At 35.0% G+C, this 18421-nt stretch overlaps 1 protein-coding gene across 3 annotated transcripts in view; it reads left to right on the top strand.

Moving 5' to 3' along the window:
* Window positions 1-17698, top strand: part of ZNF507 (zinc finger protein 507) — a 33617-nt gene extending 15919 nt beyond the window's left edge. For all 3 annotated transcript variants that reach the window (XM_077132276.1, XM_077132275.1, XM_077132274.1), the window contains 2 exons: window positions 13774-13908; window positions 14031-17698. In XM_077132276.1, the coding sequence (XP_076988391.1) occupies window positions 13774-13908; window positions 14031-14397 (502 nt within the window). In that variant the 3' untranslated portion in view covers window positions 14398-17698. The remainder of the gene's footprint in view (window positions 1-13773; window positions 13909-14030) is intronic.
* The last annotated feature ends 723 nt before the right edge of the window (window positions 17699-18421 follow it).

Raw genomic sequence — 18421 nt, 5'->3', positions numbered from 1 at the left:
AGAATTCCCTCCATGTAACATGAGAGAAGCCTCAGTGTGTTTTCCAAAGTGAGTACTCACACTGCTCTGTTTCGCTGGGTCTGGCTGGGCCTGAATGTTTATGTTGTCATACATTCCCCTCCCTCTGATTATTTCCCGTTTTTTCTCATCTGTCTTATTTTCAAATTTCCTAATTTTGTGACTCTTCTTTTAACTTTCTTTAAATACTACACGTCCCCTCTTGTCTTCATGGGATTTGTAGTTTACAGACCATTATGGATTAAAATATTCTGTTCCAGTATGCTGCTAGGACTTTTGCCTTAAGCTGAACTATAAGCAAAGGCTTCCTGATGTTTGATTTAATCTAAGTTATCATAGTAGTTTTTCTGGCTTATTGCATATCTGCTTCATTCAATTTTGTTACCTTGGCACACTTTTGGCCAGAGTTTGGACTTGTTTTCTTAGAATCCATACCCTATGCCTTTCTATACCCTTCCCCTTCCTTTTGTTAAGAAATAGGCTCACCAGTAACACTGATGACTTTTTTAGAGCAAGAGTACCTTGTTGCAACACTTCTAAAGTCTTTGTACATATGTTTGTGCTGGTTTGTTTGAATCTGTTGTGTACCCCAGAAAAGCCAAGTTCTTTAATCCTCATTCAGTTTTTGCTGGGTGGGAGCTTTTTGATTGTTTCCATGGAAATGTGACCCACCCAACTGTGGGTATAACTTTTGATTAGGTGGTTTTCATGGAGATGCGTCTTCATCCAAAATGATTCCTTTAAGAGAAATCCATTTTGGAAAAAGCCTTAGGGCCACCAAAACCAACAGAACCAATAAAATGGACACAGCCCCAGGAAGCCATTGAAGATTCCTGGAGAGAAAGCTAGCAGATGTTGCCATGTGCCCTCCCAACTGAGAGAGAAATCCTGAATTTCATTGGACCTCTCTTTGGAGTTGAGGTATCTTTCCCTTGATGCCTTAATTTGGATATTTTCACAGCATTAGAACTGTAAACTTGCAACTTAATAAATTCCCTTTTTAAAAGCCGTTCCATTCTGGTATATCTCATTCCATCAGCTTATGCAAACTAAAACAGGGTTCATTGTGTATTTTAACCTGCCTGTTATGTAAGATTTTCTGCAGTAGTGTCACATGTTCTTTTCTTCTATGTTTGCTTTTTTTTGCCTTTGCAGTCCTTCACTGAATTCATGTGTGGTCTGAGCAGGCTCTCACTTACGGGATCTGTGACCTTTTATTATTGCACCTCCCTATACTTGACTTTATCATTTATAAGCTGAGGATAATTAAAGCATTATAGGATTGTTGTGAGGATTAAAGGAAATACCATATATAAGGTCCTTGCACATAATCAGCACCCATTAAATAATAGCCGTCTACTATAGTTAATAGTCCAGTTTTTACCCTTACCCAATCTTAGTGATTCATTGTCTAACAAAAATAAAAGCAGAAATAGAGAGCTGGGATGAGGGGAAGTCATTGACTTCTGATCATTTGGAAAATTTAAAAAAAGTAATTCTGTTCCTAACCAGGCACATGTAGCTTATTTTATGAGAGATACTTTGCTAAGGTAGAGATACCATTACTTATGGGGTCCCTATACCAACATTGGGGCAGTCTTCATTTTTTTTAATTGATTGCAGTAGTTTTTTATATATTTTGGATACATGTCGTTTGTCTGTTATGTGTATTATAGATATCTTCTCCTAAGCTATGAATCCTCTCTAAGCCATCTCTCAGTGGTATCTTCTGATACACAGAAGCTCCTACGTTAGTTTACTCCTCCCTCGCTCTTTTAGGATTTAGATCCTCCAGTGTGGAGGTAAGATGGCTCACTGTGTTTTAGTCTTCTGTCCAGCGGGTCTGTCTGTTCAAGTCCAGGTACCTAGAAGTTCCTAGTTTTAATTTAGTCAAATTTATTCTTCTTTTCCTTTGTGCTTATGGTTTTTATACTCTGAATCTGGTTTTGTATTTTTAAAAAAGCCTGGTGAGTAAGGTAGATGATAAAACTGGGGTCGGGGGTGGGGAGGAATATGTGCTTTTAAAATGGAGAGCTTGATTTCCAGGGATGGCACATCAACTAGGTCAAAAATAATGTGGGCTTTTGTAATACCAAGCTTGATTTTCTGATATGGCACATAACCTAAAAGAAAAATCTCAATAAAATTCCAGAACGGTTTTAGCAATGATTGTATTTTAGAAATGACCAGATTGCCTTTCAGTGTGTTCAGTCATTGTACAAAGTCTAGTCTTAATATAAATAAATATATCAGAAGTGATAATACCTAACTTTTTTTTTTGATACCTAACATTTTTGAAACACTTTTTGTGTTCTTAATCCTCAAAACATTCCAGTATTAGGAATTTACTATCCCCATTTTATAGACATGGAAACAGAGACTAGGACAGATTAAATAACTTTCCCCAGGTCGTGCAATTAAGGGCGTAAACTATTGCTCCTGATGGCTTTACCATCCTGTTAAGTCTCTGCTATGCCAGAGGAAACTCTTCATTAGATGTACTATTGCTGCAAACCAAATCACCCTCAACATATGTGGTATAAAACAACAGCAATTTTATTATGTTTGGGGATTCTGTGGGTCAGGAATTAAGAAAGGGCACAGTAGGAATGACTTATCTCTGTTCCACAAGGTCTGGACCTCAGCAGGGATGGCTTTACAGCAGGAGATCACTCACACAGCTAGGGTTCCAGTCATCTGAAGGCTTCCTCACCACCACCTAGTGGTTGATGTTGGCTGGGGCCTCTGCTGGGATTTTTTTCTGGACACAGTCACATGATTTCCTCCTGTGGATTTTCCAGGTGGAGATGGACTAGTTGAGACTCCCTCTTGGCATGGCAGTTGGTTTCCAAACATGAGCTTCTTAGAAATAGTAAGCAAAAGCTGTATTACCTTTTCTGACCTATCTTGGAAGTTGCATACCATCACTTCACCATAGTCACAGATCTCTTAAGGTCTCTTTTAACCTGTAGGCATGTTGAATCTTTAATCATTTGTGTTGACTTGGGGAAAAACCCAAGCCTTTTAAAAAGCTGTAGGCATGTTGAATCTTTGATCAACTGTGTTGGCTTGGGGGAAAACCCAAGCCTTTTAAAAAGCTTAAATTTTTTTTCAGGAAAACAGTTTAGGAGATACTTTAATTTGGTGGAGAAAAATGCATTTTGTTTTGAATAGTGGACTGTTTTTCACAATGGGATAACAACTTCACAGAACTTTAGCTATTTATTTCTATAATTTTAGGTTAAATAAAATTTAAAACATAGGAAAGGAATTGAATGCAGTAAGTCAAACCAAACTCTATTGCACAATTTCTATTGAAACCTTTGCATGCATGTTCATATCATACTCAAGGTGGCCCAAATCTTGTAAGACATTCAGGCTCTGCTTTCTTTCACATAAGTGCTCAAGGCATTTGTTCCTAATTGAATAAACCATGGAAGCTAACCAAGTAAGGTGCCAGGCCAGGAAGATAGTGGTATTTTAGCCATAATCCTTATCTATCTGGGATTCTAGGACTGAAATTACTGTTCTATAGAATTGAGAGAAAACCTGTAGGAAAAATTGCCTCTAAATCAGTACCAAGTTTCTTAAAGAAGCTTTAGGCTTTGACATTGGTTCTCTTTTTGGTTGCCAAACCTTACCCTATTTCTATCTCCTGATGGTCTCTGTTACCAACAAAATTCTCCAAGATTATTCACTAATGTCAGTTCATATCAGTGAGACCATACAGTATTTGTCCTTTTGTTTCTGGCTAATCTCACTCAGCATAATGTCCTTAAGGTCCATCCATGTTGTTACATACTTCATAACTTTATTCTGTCTTACAGCTGCATAATATTCCATCAGGTGTATATACCACAGTTTATTTAGCCACTCATCTGTTGGTGGACATTTTGGCTGTTTCCATCTCTTTGCAGTTGTAAATAATGCTGCTACAAACATTGGTGTGCAAATGTTCATTTGTGTCCTCATGTCCTAGGGAAGTTGAGCATCTCTTCATGTGCCTTTTGCCCATTTGTGTTTCCTCTTCTGAGAAGTGTCTGTTCAAGTCTTTTGCCCATTTTGTAATTGGGTTGGCTGTCTTTTTGTTGTTGAGTTGAACAATCTCTTTATAAATTTTGGATAGTACCAGACCTTTATCTGCTATATCGTTTCCAAATAGTGTCTCCCATTTTGTAGGCTGTCTTTTTACTTTCTTGATGAAGTTCTTGGATGCACGAAAGTGTTTAATTTTGAGGAGTTCCCATTTATTTATTTATTTCTTCAGTGCTCTTGCTTTGGGTGTAAAGTCTAGAAAACTGCCTCCAAGTATAAGATTTATAAGATATTTCCCTATGTTTTCTTCTCACAGTTTTATGGTCTTAGATCTAATGTTTAGGTCTTTGATACATTTTGAGTTAACTTTTGTATAAGGTGTGAGATATGGGTCCTCTTTCATTTTTTTGCATATGGATATCCAGTTCATAATACTCATTGAACTCTTAATCAGTGTTTGGATGTGGCCAGTGATGAACTGTAGTGTGGTTTAATTGTTTTATTATGTAAGCCTATAAAGTCTTGAAGAGAGTAGGCTACCATTTTTATAATATTTAAATATTGAAAACTTTCAACATTTCACCATTTTTAAAAAATAAAACATTGTAAATATGTCTTAAACCTCAGTACAAGTTATACCTTACTTCTTCACTTCCCCAACCCTTCCTTTCCAGAGGAAAACCACTGCCTTATCCTGATGTTGCAGGCATTTTTTACTTTACTAATTATGTGTGTGTGTGTACAGATGTAAACATGTCCATATATCTATATATATATAATGTGCATACATATATATACATACACACACAACATATATGCTGTTATTTTTGGTGTTTCAACCTTTTATTTAGATGGTAGAGCAAACAAATCTTTTTGTTACTTTTTATTGATCATTGAGATTGGTCTATAACAATAATGAATACATTGCTTTTATTTTAACCACTGTATAGGGTTTTATTATTTGAGAATAAACCAGTTTATTTCCATATCCCTTTCTAAAAACCTTTCAATTGTAGATTGTGTCATTTTTTGACAATTCATAGCTACAGTAAACATTCTTGTATCTGTGTCCCATGAACATACACAGGAATGTCCTTGGGGTATACTTATAGAACTAGAATTGTGGAGTCACAGGTGTGTGCCTCTTCAGTATTAATAGATATGACCAGAATGCTTATATATATATGCCCACCAGCAATTTGAGCATTTCCATTTCTCCACATCCTTTGAACAATGGCATTATCAGACTTACTCATCTTTACCAGTCTGATGGTGGTAGTGCATTTTCCTGTTTAGTAAGATTATCTTTGCATGTTTAAATTTCTGAGTTTCTTCTAAGACCTACCTATTCATTGCCTTTAAGTGGGCTGCTCTTTCTTGAGGTCAGAGGCATACTACTTCCCTAACATGATAAAGTTAAATCAGAGGTGGATTAGATTAAGAGTTTATTCCTTCACTTATTTACTCATTACAGCTGACGAACCAATATTGATACATTATTGATGCATTATTATTAACTAAACTCCATGGTTTACCTTAGAGTTCCCTGTTTGTGTCCTACAGATCTATGGTTTGTTTGTTTTTTTCACCTGGGCAGGCACCAGGAATCGAACCCGGGTCCTCTGGCATGGCAGGCAATCATCCTTGCCTGCTGAGCCACCATGGCCCGCCCTAGATCTATGGTTTTGACGAATGTATGTCAAAGCCATTCTATTTTCTTTGTTTTATTTTTGCTGATAATGTGAGAAAGTTTAGATGAGTTGCCTAATTTGTTAAGTGTGTAATTAAAGACAAAATATCTTTTAAAAAATACTTTTTCAGTTTCTTAAAAAGGTAAAACATAATATTGCCATACGGTCCAACAGTTTCGCTCCTAGGTATTTACTCAAATGATATTAAGGAATGATGAAAAAGAAGGAAAGAGACAGACGAGTTCAGGGGGTCTGAAGCTTAACTTTAACAAACAACTTTATTCTTATCCAAATCCTGCTTATATACTGCAGGGTAACAAAAGGCATGCATGCATTTCTTGAAAGAACAGAGCTTGTTTTTCAGTGCTCTCTTCCTTCATACTTAACATAACCATTTGGGGTAGGGGTAAACATTCTCTTCCTCCCAGACTGCTCTACATAACAGTCTCCACAGTTTACTGCCACCACCCTGAGGCCAGCTGCTTCCAACAAATTCTGCAGGTCTTGTTTTAACCCTTGGCTCCTACATTTCCCCCTTTTTATTTTATTAGCTGAGGTGACTGTGCCTGTCTTAGGTTGCCCTTACGCTCTGAAGGAAAGGACTTACCTGCCATTGACTACCAGTCAAGCTTTCTGACTTTGAGTATTTGTTGTTTAACACAGCTGAGGAGGAAGAGAAAGAGTATAAACAGCCCCAAACCTAAGATTTTTTTAGCTCTTGGGTAAGTGATTGTGTAACATCACCTCCATAGGCTACATGTAAATTATTCTGAGATAATTCTAATACCCCTTTTTTGTAATCCTAAAATATCAGGACTTAAAACTATCTGAAAGCCCCAAAAGATACCTCTTTACCTTTTCCCATTCTATTTCAAATAGGTTATATGTTAAAAGAGGGTAATACAGAAACTGCTGTGATTCCAGTTACACTTTAAACTTCGTAAAAATTTAAATTATACATTTGATATCCAATATGAACCAATGTCATCTCTATATCATATAGTCTGTTATTAATTTGCTCTTCAATATGAGATTATCTGTGCCACAGTTCCCTAGCGTTTTTCTAACAATGCTGTGTCTGTATAGTTTGATGCAATGCAGTTCCAGCGACTGCAGCCACTGTGATGCTTCCAATGATTCCAATGACAGCTGCAATAATGAGTCCAATTAGTCTTAGTCCTTTTTAGATATTCTTTTGCCAAATGGATCAGTATTTGTGTTTCTGGAGAGGATTGCAAAGATCTTGACATCTGTACCGGCAGCCAAATACCTCTTTCTTCTCCTTGCTGCTATAATCGTCTCATTTTCCTGCAACATAAATGCTTGGAGACAAGTGAATAGAGAACAATTCTCACAATTAGAAGTTTGATTTCTTATATGCATATGACCTTTAACAAATATATATGGATCTCTAATACATATTTACATATAGTGTTTATGGCTGCTATTTAAAGAGAAGTTATAGTTACTAGAATTCGCTATAAAAATTGGTCCCAGTCCTAGGAAAATTTCCCATAAATTTCTCTGAATAATGTATTTATCATCCCAAAATTCTGGCACAAATCATCCTCTATGTAATAAACTCTGATTTAGCTTGCCTGTCCATATAGTCTCAGTTATCTTCAAGTTAGAGATGGGAGACCCCACAGGGGCCGCATCTCTTACAATTCCATAGGAATCATTAATTATGATAACTGCTCAATCCATATGACATAACTGCCATCCATTCTGACTTTCTTTCCCATCTAACAGGCAAATATCATTTGTTTCCATAGAGTTATGCATACGGGTCTTACTTAAGATGGAAGAGTTAAATTTGACATCATTTTTCTTTTTCCTTAAGTAGTTTTGGAAGCCTAGAATCTACTGGACATGGGAATCCTAAACTAGTATTCAGATATTTTGGTAAAGTTGGATCTGCCCGTTAGGGCCTGCAGCAAAGGTGGATTAGAAATATAAACCCAATAAGTATGACTATGTCCCTGTCTGTCAGCAATTAAAGTTATATGTCCTATAATATACATTACCCATTTAGTTATTTTCGTCCAGGTCGACATGTCTGGGTTTTATTCTTTTTGAGGGAATCCAAACCGAGGTTCATCATCTGCAATGACAAGAGCAAATCCCCTACCCCACACCTTTACCATTCCTGGTTTCCATAAATCATCTTTAACATCTTTCCAATAGATTGGCTGCAGCTGCAGTTCTGTTTGGGTTGTACCATTTTTCTTTTCCAAATTACTAAAATGTTGTTCTGCAGGAGTCTGTGATGAATTATCATAAATGTTTTAAAAATTTAAAGTAAACCGTGCTTTTGCTAATTGATTTTTAGGTGTACTTATTTTCATAACATCATCCTCCTTATCATCATCTCCCCCTTTTTGTTTTATTAGCATAGACTTTAGTGTCCAGTTCGCTCGTTCAATAATTCCTTGCCCAGAGGGATTATGTGGAATTCCTGTGATATGAGTAATATTAAAGGTAGTACAAAATTTATGAAATTGCTTTCCTGTATAAGCAGGAACGTTGTCTGTTTTAATAGATTGAGGGCATCGCATAACAGCAAAAGCGTTACGTAAATGTGATCGAACATGGCAGAAACGTTCTCCAGATTGTGTGGTTGCACAGATGAAATGAGAACAAGTGTCTATGATAACATGTACATATTACATTTTACCAAAATGTGAAATATGAGTAACATCCATTTGCCATAATTCATTTGCTTTTTGACCTCGAGGATTAACCGCTGATGCAAATGGGAGTGCATTTAAAGGTCCACATGTTGGACAACTCCTAACAATGTCCTGAGCTTGCTGTTTAGAGAAAGACGGAAATTTCTTTCTCAGCTGTTTGCTAATTAATATGAGTCAATTTGTGAAATGTGGGATCTTGAATTACCCTACCCCCAACAAGACTATCTGCTTGCTGATTTTGAAATGACAAAGGACCCGGAAGATTGGTATGAGCTCTTATCTGCATGATAAAAAGAGGATTAATTCAACTTCTGACTAATGTTTGTAAATGTAAAAACATTTGGGACAATTCCTTTCCTTTAGGCAAAAAGCTGGCTCAATGTGAGTAACTGTTTGGCAGCTTTATTCCAAATCACAAACAATATTGAGAGATTGTGGAAAATTTTGCAGTACTTGAATTACAGCTGCTAATTCAGTACACTGAGCTGAGGTATAAGGCATTTTGCAACTTTTGTTTTCCGCTGGGGTGACATATGCAGCCTGCCCATTAAGATTATCATCAGTAAAGACAGTAATAGCTAGAAGGGAAGCCAGAACTATTTTAGGCAAAATCCATTGCGTTCTTTTTTAAAAATTGTAAAAGTTTTGACATAGGCAAATGATTATCAATTTGTCCTTTAAAATCACTTAACGCTATTTGTCAAGAGGTATTTAAGATAAATAGACTTTGAACCTCTTCGATTGTTTGGTAAGATCCATTCTAAAACACCATCTTGCCAAAACAGGCCTGTGAGAGATTTCAAGGTAAAGAAAATAATAAAATCAACAGGCTTTTCTAGATCTATTTGAACAAGCTGTCCTTCTTGAATACATTGTTCAATTAACTGTAATTCTTGTTCAGCCACAGCTGTTAACTGCCTTTTGCTTAATAAATCAGAATCTTCTTATAATCCCCAAAGTGGCAGGTAGCAAAAATGAAAGCAGAGTGTTAATCTTGTCATGTAAAAGGAATGCAGGGATGAGGATTCTTTATAACTGGTTGTTCATTTTTGCTAATTTTAAATTTATTGCATGCAGTTTTAATGGTATTTTCCTATATCAGAGGTCAAATTCCAATATGCTTACATGGCCAGGCCCAGTTGGGTCCTCTGGGAACTGGCTAGGGACCAAGAGGAGCTTCCTGGGACCTAGCTATCTTTATTAAAGTACACCTCCTTCTGGGAGGATAGCCATTCCTCCCAGCTAGAGTGCACATTTTAAGTATTTCTTACCAAGGTCATGTTATAGCAACATCAGTTGCATGTAATGGCAACATCAGGTGAACAAAACAGACTCCACAAGTATATTTTTTCCTTGCATTCAGCCCTCAAATTTGATTTGCTTCCAATGTAAGCCATGGTTATTTTGGGATAAATGTAGTTTATACATATGTAGTTTGTATAAACACTGGACAAAGCATTAAGATATTTTGGCTTAAAGGAATTTAGGTATTTATATGATTTGAATATTATTTGGCCAATAATAGATTCATTTACAGCAATATTCCTTAGATTAATAGATTAAGCCACCTGGTTTGGGGCAAGAAGAGAAACAGTTCTTTCCAGTATAATGATACCCAGGAGAGAATCAGTTTTTTTTTATACAGATAACAACATGATAAAAGTTAACATAGTTATTTTGACAAAACACAGACTTTTTGCCTTTTACACTGCTTATCTAGAAAACATTTTTCTATCTTTTCCTTAGAACAGGCTAAGAGTCCAAGAAAATGTTGTCATTTTAGACTCGTTAAATTTTTTGATTTTGACCATAATTTCCATTTTTACAAACTCTTAATTATTATATTAGTTTAGCCTTTGTCCTATATTTTTCTCGTCTTGTAACAGTTATTCACTTTATCTTTAGACTATTGTTTTTCCTATTAATAAAAATATCTTTTATATTTTTCATACTTGTCATTATTTTGAATATTTTACCACATATAATTACCATCAAAATAAAATTTGTTAGAATAATGTTAAATACTTAAAATACTTTAGTTAATGCATATTTGAAACATCAAAATATAGTTTTTAACAAGAATTTTCAGTTTTAAAGTTCTGAAAATATATTTCCTTTTCAAATATGAATAGGAGCTAAACTCATGGCCAGTTTCTAAATTGCTGTCTGTTGAGGATCTGATTTAACAAAAGGAGATGGGGCTGCCATTCCCATTCTGTGTCACAAGATTTTATTTGTAGCATTGGTATAAATTTCAGTAGAATAATTATTTAGATTAAACCAAGGTAACTTAACAGAACACTGTGAGTCAGAACTACAACCTTGAATTGCATACCCCTTAGGGGACCAATCTGTTACAATTCTATAGGAACCATTAATGAGTACTGACTTTTGTTTGGCATGGCATTGTACTTATTGAATATTTCTGACTCAGGTGTATATGAATTTTTATATAAAGGCAGCTCATTAAGAACAAGCTCAGAAATTAATTTTTCTTTATCTCGCTGAAGCAATTTTTTAAAAATCTATTATAATAATAGAGCAGTTTTTAGAAATTATAACTGGTGTGGGCAAGCCAGATTGTAATGACTCCATGGGTTAAATTACAGCATTAACTTTTATCAAATCAGTCAACATTCTCCATTTTCTTTATTTCTTTTTTTATAATAAATACTGGAGAATTCCAGGGACTGTGAGATTCTTATATATGTCCCACTTTAAACTATTCTTGAACTAACTGAGTTAGAGCCTCTAACTTTTGTATAGATAAGAGCCACTGCTCAACCCACAAAGGCTCATTTGTTTTCCAAGTTAAAGGTATGGGTTGAAGTGTTATATCAGCAGTGGGCTCAATTATATATTTGGATAGCTGAGAAAAAGCACATACTGGAGTATGTTTAAGATTAAGTGTCTCATATCTGTTTCTTAATTGTTTCCTACTTTTGCCCAAATTTGAGGATTAACTGTATTTTCTTCTGAAAACCATGGGCAATAATTGTGTACATGACAAAGAAAAGTTTCTAATTGAGACTGAGAAAATTTTGTGCCTCTAGTGGACAGCATAGATTTATAGAGGTTCCTTTCTGCTGAACCTCAATACCCCATGTTTTACACCTAGCTGAAAATATCTCCAATTCACTCCTTACCCTTTTGTAGCTCTTAGTAGCTCTTTGTAGTACTTGTAGTGGACATCCCTGGGGTATCTCTTCACTTTATTCTTTAAGAGTTCCCCTATCAGATCCCTGTCTGGGCACCAATTGCTGAATCCAGCTCAAGCAACTGTCCAGAGTCAGAAGGGGCAGTGGGAGATTGAGAAAATACACAACACAGAGTTTAAGAGAAAGCGGGGGCTAGGTGGTTCATTGCCTGACTGAACACAATGACCAAATAGAAACAGAAATATCTTCCCTGTTTTGTTATGCTCACTGCAAAGACTTCATAACCAATTTCCATTACTTAAGATTTAAAACATTACACTGAAACCTGTAACAATGCTTTTGAATGAGATCAAATAAGTTTAATAATTCAGATGTTTTAACAGGCATCCCAGTAGCTTCTAACAATGTTTTCAACACACACACATACTCCTCCAGCCGCCTATTGTGATTACCCGTTACCCTGATGCTCCAAGTAAAATGCTTACTTTACCAGTATGACTCGAGTCCTCTTCTATTGGCTGGACATACGTGCCTCTAATGAGACTTTTCCTTGGTTCCTTAATATTGTCTTGGAGTCTTCTTTGAACCCCACTCTGGGCGCCAAATGTTGCTGCTTCCTAAGAAACGGAGCTCGAAGGATATTAAGGAATGACGAGAAAGAAAGAAAGAAAGAAAGAGACAGACGGTTCAGGGGGTCTGAAGCTTAACTTTAACAAACAATAAAGAACTTTATTCTTATCCAAATCCTGCTTATATACTTCAGGGTAACAAAAGGCATGCATGCATTTCTTGAAAGAACAGAGAGCTTGTTTTTCAGTGCTCTCTTCCTTCATACTTAACATAACCATTTGGGATAGGGGTAAACATTCTCTTCCTCCCAGACTGCTCTACATAACAGTCTCCACAGTTTACTGCCACCACCCTGAGGCCAGCTGCTCCCAAGGAATTCTGCAGGTCTTGTTTTAACCCTCATGTCCACACAAAAGCCTGCAACAAATGTTTATAGCAACTTTATTCATACTTGCCAAAAACTGGAAACAACCAAGATGTCCTTTAATAGGCAAATGGTTAAACAAACTGTGAAATATCTATACAGTAAAATATATTCAGAGTCAAAAAGAAATGAACTATCAATCCTCCAGTAGATGGAGGAACCTTAAATGCACATTGTTAAGTAAAAGAAGCCATTTTGAAAGGGTGGTAAAACCATTCAATTCCAACTATATGACATTCTAGAAAAGGCAAAACTATAGAAATAGATCAGGAGTTGCCAGGGTGAAAAGCAGAGCACAAAACATTTTTAAGGCAGTGAAACGATTCTGTATGATACTGAAATGGTGGATACATGACATTATACATTCGTCAAAACACATAGATCTGTAGGACACAAAGAGTGAACTCTTAATGTAAACCATGGAGTTTAGTTAATAATAATGTATCAGTATTGGTTCATCAGTTGTAAAAGATGTACCACATTAATGCAAGATTCTAACGGTAGGTATAGCTTGGGTGTGGGGTGTGACTATATAGGAACCTCTCTTACTGTCTTCTCATTTTTCCTGTGAAACCAAACTAGTCTAAAAAGAAAAAAGTACTTCACTGTTGATTTCAGAATTTACCAATTGTAACCAATGCTATGGAACAATTTTTGTTTTGAATATAAATTTTTAAGATTATTAACTAACTTTCTCAGTTATACAGTTTAAGTTGTTGAAGCTTTTTCAGGGCTATTATTTTCTGTGGATCTGTAAATAGGTACGAAGTTTATGTTGAAAATTATTCAAATTCTTTTTTGCTTTCTTTATGTGATATAGAGTATTGGTCTTGTATGTTTTTGTTTGTATTTATAGTTAAATAATTTAGAGCAAAGATTCTGTACATTATTAGAAATTTTTCCAAATATTATAAATAACCAAAGAAGTCTGAAATGTTTGTCTTGATTCTTATAAATTCTTCCTAATGTAAAATACTGTATTTCATTGTTTCCCCGGAACATGCATTTCAGGATTTCTTAAACTCTCTGAAATCAATAGGTATCTTACAATGGATGATGTCTTTAGAAATGCAGATATGTCTAATAAAACTTTAGGAAAAGGAATTTAATAATTATTGCAGAATCATAAGCTTCTCAAATGATGTTATGGGATAATTCTGATTTTCCTCTCACCTGTCTTTCAGGTGCTCTTTGTGTGGGTATGTATGCAGTCATCCTCCTTCTTTGAAATCTCACATGTGGAAGCATGCAAGTGACCAAAATTATAACTACGAACAAGTAAACAAGGCTATTAACGAGGCAATTTCACAAAGTGGCAGGTATCTGATCCTACCCCCTTCTGTTGTTGTTATATATAAATTAAAGCTGGGATTAAATCTACTAGTCCTACATTATAGCCAACTCAAGGTTTTGTATATTTTGTTTTTGTTTTGTTTTTAAGAGTTCTGGGGAAATCCCCTGGAAAGACTGTATTAAGCAGCAATGAAGAGAGAGCTGATCCTGTCACTGGAAGTTCAGAAAATGTGGTATCATCCTCAGAGCTGATTTCCCAGGCTCCCAATGAAGTTGTAGGTCCCAACGAGAATGAAAAACTGAGCCCAACAAGTAATACCTCATATAGTTTAGAAAAAAACTCCAGCCTGGTCCCTCCTGGCATGGAGTATTGCGTTTTACTCTTCTGTTGTTGTATTTGTGGTTTTGAATCAACCAGCAAAGAAAATCTCTTGGATCACATGAAAGAGCACGAGGGTGAAATTGTAAACATCATTCTAAGTAAGGACCACAACACAACTCTAAACACAAATTAGATGGATTAATTGCTTGAAGAGAGAAAAGATAGAAGATTCCTCTAAGCAGCAGTTTCATCTTTACACCAATCTCAAATAACTTTCTAGACAAAGAAGAAATAGTGTATAATTTTTGAGGAAATGACACATAAGACTTTGGAACCAAATTTTGTAATGTAGTAAAAGTTATTCCAAATGGATAATTGGTAAATATATTTAAATATTTTGGGCATGGGGAGGAGGAAGCAAAGATATAATCCTATCTTAACCCTCTGCCACTCCTTATTGTTGAGTGTATTTATTATTAAAAGCTTATTATAGTGTATATGTGCAAGCAAAAGAGTTAAGAAAGGGCTTTTCAGGAACTTTCTAAAACTTATTGTTGTAAAATTGTCAAAATCTTAAGCAGAACTTAGTTTTCTTCCTTTTCAACTGTGACATACCAACTCTAGAGTGATTGGCCTCCTGTGAGAAATGGGAGGCAGCTGTCTGAATCAGTAAGGAATATGTTCCTTTACTCCCTAAAAAGATAGAAAGAAAAAACCTCTTAAGTCCAAATTTAAATTGTAAATAGGCATATAAGAAGTAAACTGTTGTCTGAAATTTACATGAATTTCTTGCGGGCAAAGGAGAAAATAGTTGAATTCCCAGTTTCACAGCAAGGATACTTCACTGAGCGCAGTGCACTTCTCACAGATTCTTTTCAGAGTGTTTGTCAGAGTACTGCATGCTGTCTCAATATATAGAGACCTTCTAATCATCTTTTCTAAACCAGAGTAAGCTTGAAAAAATCTGTTAAAGTAGCAAAGTATGAAAATTTACATTTGATCATCAGACCTTGAAAATAGTTTGAACTCTAAAATAAAAATCATTTGAGTGAAATTCAGTAGCCCTTAAAATGAGTATCATTATTGAAACTTCTTCTTGGAATTTACTAACCTAAGTTTGTTTAATACAAGAGGTATAACCAGGTGTGACTAAAATATAATAAAAATTCATGTTGCTTATGGAAATTTTAGTGACAAACACACAGCATTTGGAAAGTCTACAGGATTTCTCCTGTCTAGGAAATTCCGTTTTGTTAGCGTGAGATAGAACATGTGGAAAACCAACTAAAATGCTTTTGCATTAAAAGCTGCCATCAGATTGTAAATTCTTCATTAATTACATATTTTATATTAAATGCATTTCAAAGTATGAAGAGAACATAGAGTGTTTGGTTTTGGTTTTTATAGTTCTGATTATTTATGCATTGTTTTGTTACAGTAAGTGCTGCCGACAAGTCCAAAGGCTGTGACACTGATAAATTTAGAACAGCACAAAGAGATTTTTTTTTTAAAGTGGGCTACTCTGTAGATAGTAAGAAAGAATCTGCTCCCAAAGTCGAGGTATGAATTGAATGAATTAAAATTTTAGGTTAGTGTTAGCAACTATTTAAGTGGGGCCAGGCATCCTGAAACATGATCTGACGTTTTTTAAAATATCATTTTGGTGATAACATTTGAACAAACAAATGATTTTAACCTTGCAGCTTAGTAGTTTAGGTAGTTTTAATTTATTTATGGAAATTAATCCATTTCTGATACGTAGTTTTTAAAAAAGATAAAATGAATTTATGTATATAAATTATATTCCCCAAATTTACTGTATGTAGATTTATATTCTTTTTTCCTGTTTTCAGAATTGAAACATATTTAATTTCAAATTTAAATAAAGTATCTTAAATGGTTTCATTATTATCGCTTATATTATTGCCACTCATATTATAGGTCAGTTTTCTCATTGCTGGTAACTAAGACTCAGTATTTCTCTGTATAAATCTGTTATTCTTGAAATTAATAACAGTAGAACTTTTGTTTTATAACATTTTCTTTATCTTTAATTTTATGTAATAATTTAGAAAATACTGATAACCAAAAAACTTCCCTAAAATTTTTATGTGAATTTTTAATTTTTCAATGTGAGTTTTTAAATTACCTTTCTTCATTTCCAAACCCATTCTATTGATTGTTACTTACGCTTTCAGTCTGATCATGGATTTAAAGTTTCCGTAGCAAGGAAAGTTTAACCAAGAAATTCAAAGCCTTTAAACTTTTCACCTGATTCTGGCCTAGAATGTCCTCGAAAGCTTTCTCCTGGCCTGTAGGACTAACCTTTACCAAGGGTATTGTGCACCTTCCCATTATTGTTTTGTGGCAAGCCTTAAGTTACCTGTCTCTACCAAGAACAATTGAATATATCTAAAAGTAATAATGAGGATTAAATATGCAATTCGAATTGCAAATAGAGAAGTACTAAAATAATCAGTAGGAATCCCCTTTGTACTAGACCTTTTGTTATACAAAGCTCCTGGTTTGTTTTCTTCTCTGAACACAATTTGAGATTTGATAGTGGAAATGGTTTTTAAAACTCACTTGATAAGGCAAAGATTGGAGGGAGGGGAAGATGATGTATTCTGATCATTATAAATAATACTCTTCAGGGCTGTATCATTTTTTTTCCTTTTTCTGATACTCTGGAATATGATGTGTCCCCAGTGTTCCAACAGTACCATACCTATATTCCATTTGATCTGTAGACTTTAAATTCTGTGACCAGCCAGTGTAATGTAGTAACATTGAATGAAGCCTTTGTTCTAGATCTTTCACTCTCTGTGGCTCTGTGGCTTTGTGGCTTTATTTTCTGTCTTTTCTCACAAAGCAAGTGGTGGGCACCCATGTTTACATTGTATCTGTATCTTCCCACAACGTATTTGGCTTGGCAAGGACAAGCAGGCTTCTGTATTGAGACTTACTGTATTTTTAGTTTTCACAGACACTTATTTAATCTTTTTTTTTTTTTTACTGTACAGCAAGGTGCTCTAAGTAATATTCTATAAAATATATTTAATAGATATTTGAGTTTGATATTCATGGACATGAATACTTGTATTTTTTTAAGAAATAAATATTGTGTAACACTATGGCTTTGCTTCTGTAGCCAAAGTATAAAAACTTCTGGAACACTGACATGAAAAGACTACAGTTAATTCTGACACTGTATCTTATTAAAATAGGATGATTTGCATTTTGTAAAATTATCCTGCACATTGAGCTGCATGCCTTAAAGCCTAAAACTCTAGGATTGTTTTCATGGTAGAACAGTTTATCTGTTCAGAACAAACAGTGAAGCAAGGTCTATAGCGCTTCTTTAACTACCTTTGGAAATACTGTACAATGTTAGAATAATTTATTTTGCTTTACAGGAGTTTGTCATGTATTGACTTTAATATTGTATTTTGGTAATAAATTTTTTTGTTAAAAACACTTGCCTCTAAGTTTTATTAACAAAGGCTTATGTCTTTATCTTGGAATTGTTGTTTTGATCAGTGTTGATTTGATTGCTTAGAAAGTTGTGTTTAAAAAATTAAAATCTTCCCAAGTTCCTAAGGCTTTATAATTATCCTCAGTAACTTGTTAAACTATTGCTGACTGTATTTTTGTAGTCTACTGACTAGCACTAAACTGTGTAACATAGAGATAATTGAAAAAATTTGAATTTCAAAAATCAAAATCAAAAAATCAAAAATGTAAATTTTGAAGCTTTGTTCCATGCTACAAACTCAACACTTCAATTTACCTTCCAAATTACATCTTTGCATTCTCTGCTTTCCGTTCCAGTATAGTTAAATGCTAATGACTAGTTGACATTCTGCTAGTGGCCATTAGCATTCTTTATTGAAAGCCACAGATGACAGTGATGTGCACCTTGATTGTAGTCTCTATCAGGTATTTTCTGGCATTAGATTTGTTGCATTGGTAAGTGAAGCTAACGTCATCTGACTACATCATTGATCTAGATATCAGTTCCTGCTCTTGAATCCTGGACCACCTCTGCTTAAAGTGTCCAAGACCAGATTTTTCTTCCAGTAGCAGTAATCCTTTGTCCCCAGGGGCAGCTTAATCGTAACCTCTGTCTTTCAAGAATCCAGTGTCTGCACCGTGTCACTAAACTCCAGATGTAGAAATCTCTCATCATGGAAGGTCTGGGAAGATCACTATCCAGT

The sequence above is a fragment of the Tamandua tetradactyla genome, chromosome 16 (assembly GCF_023851605.1).
Source record: "Tamandua tetradactyla isolate mTamTet1 chromosome 16, mTamTet1.pri, whole genome shotgun sequence".
Taxonomy (NCBI): Eukaryota; Metazoa; Chordata; class Mammalia; order Pilosa; family Myrmecophagidae; genus Tamandua; species Tamandua tetradactyla.
Note: the sequence above shows the minus strand (reverse complement) of the source record. Positions and strands in the feature narration are given on the sequence as shown.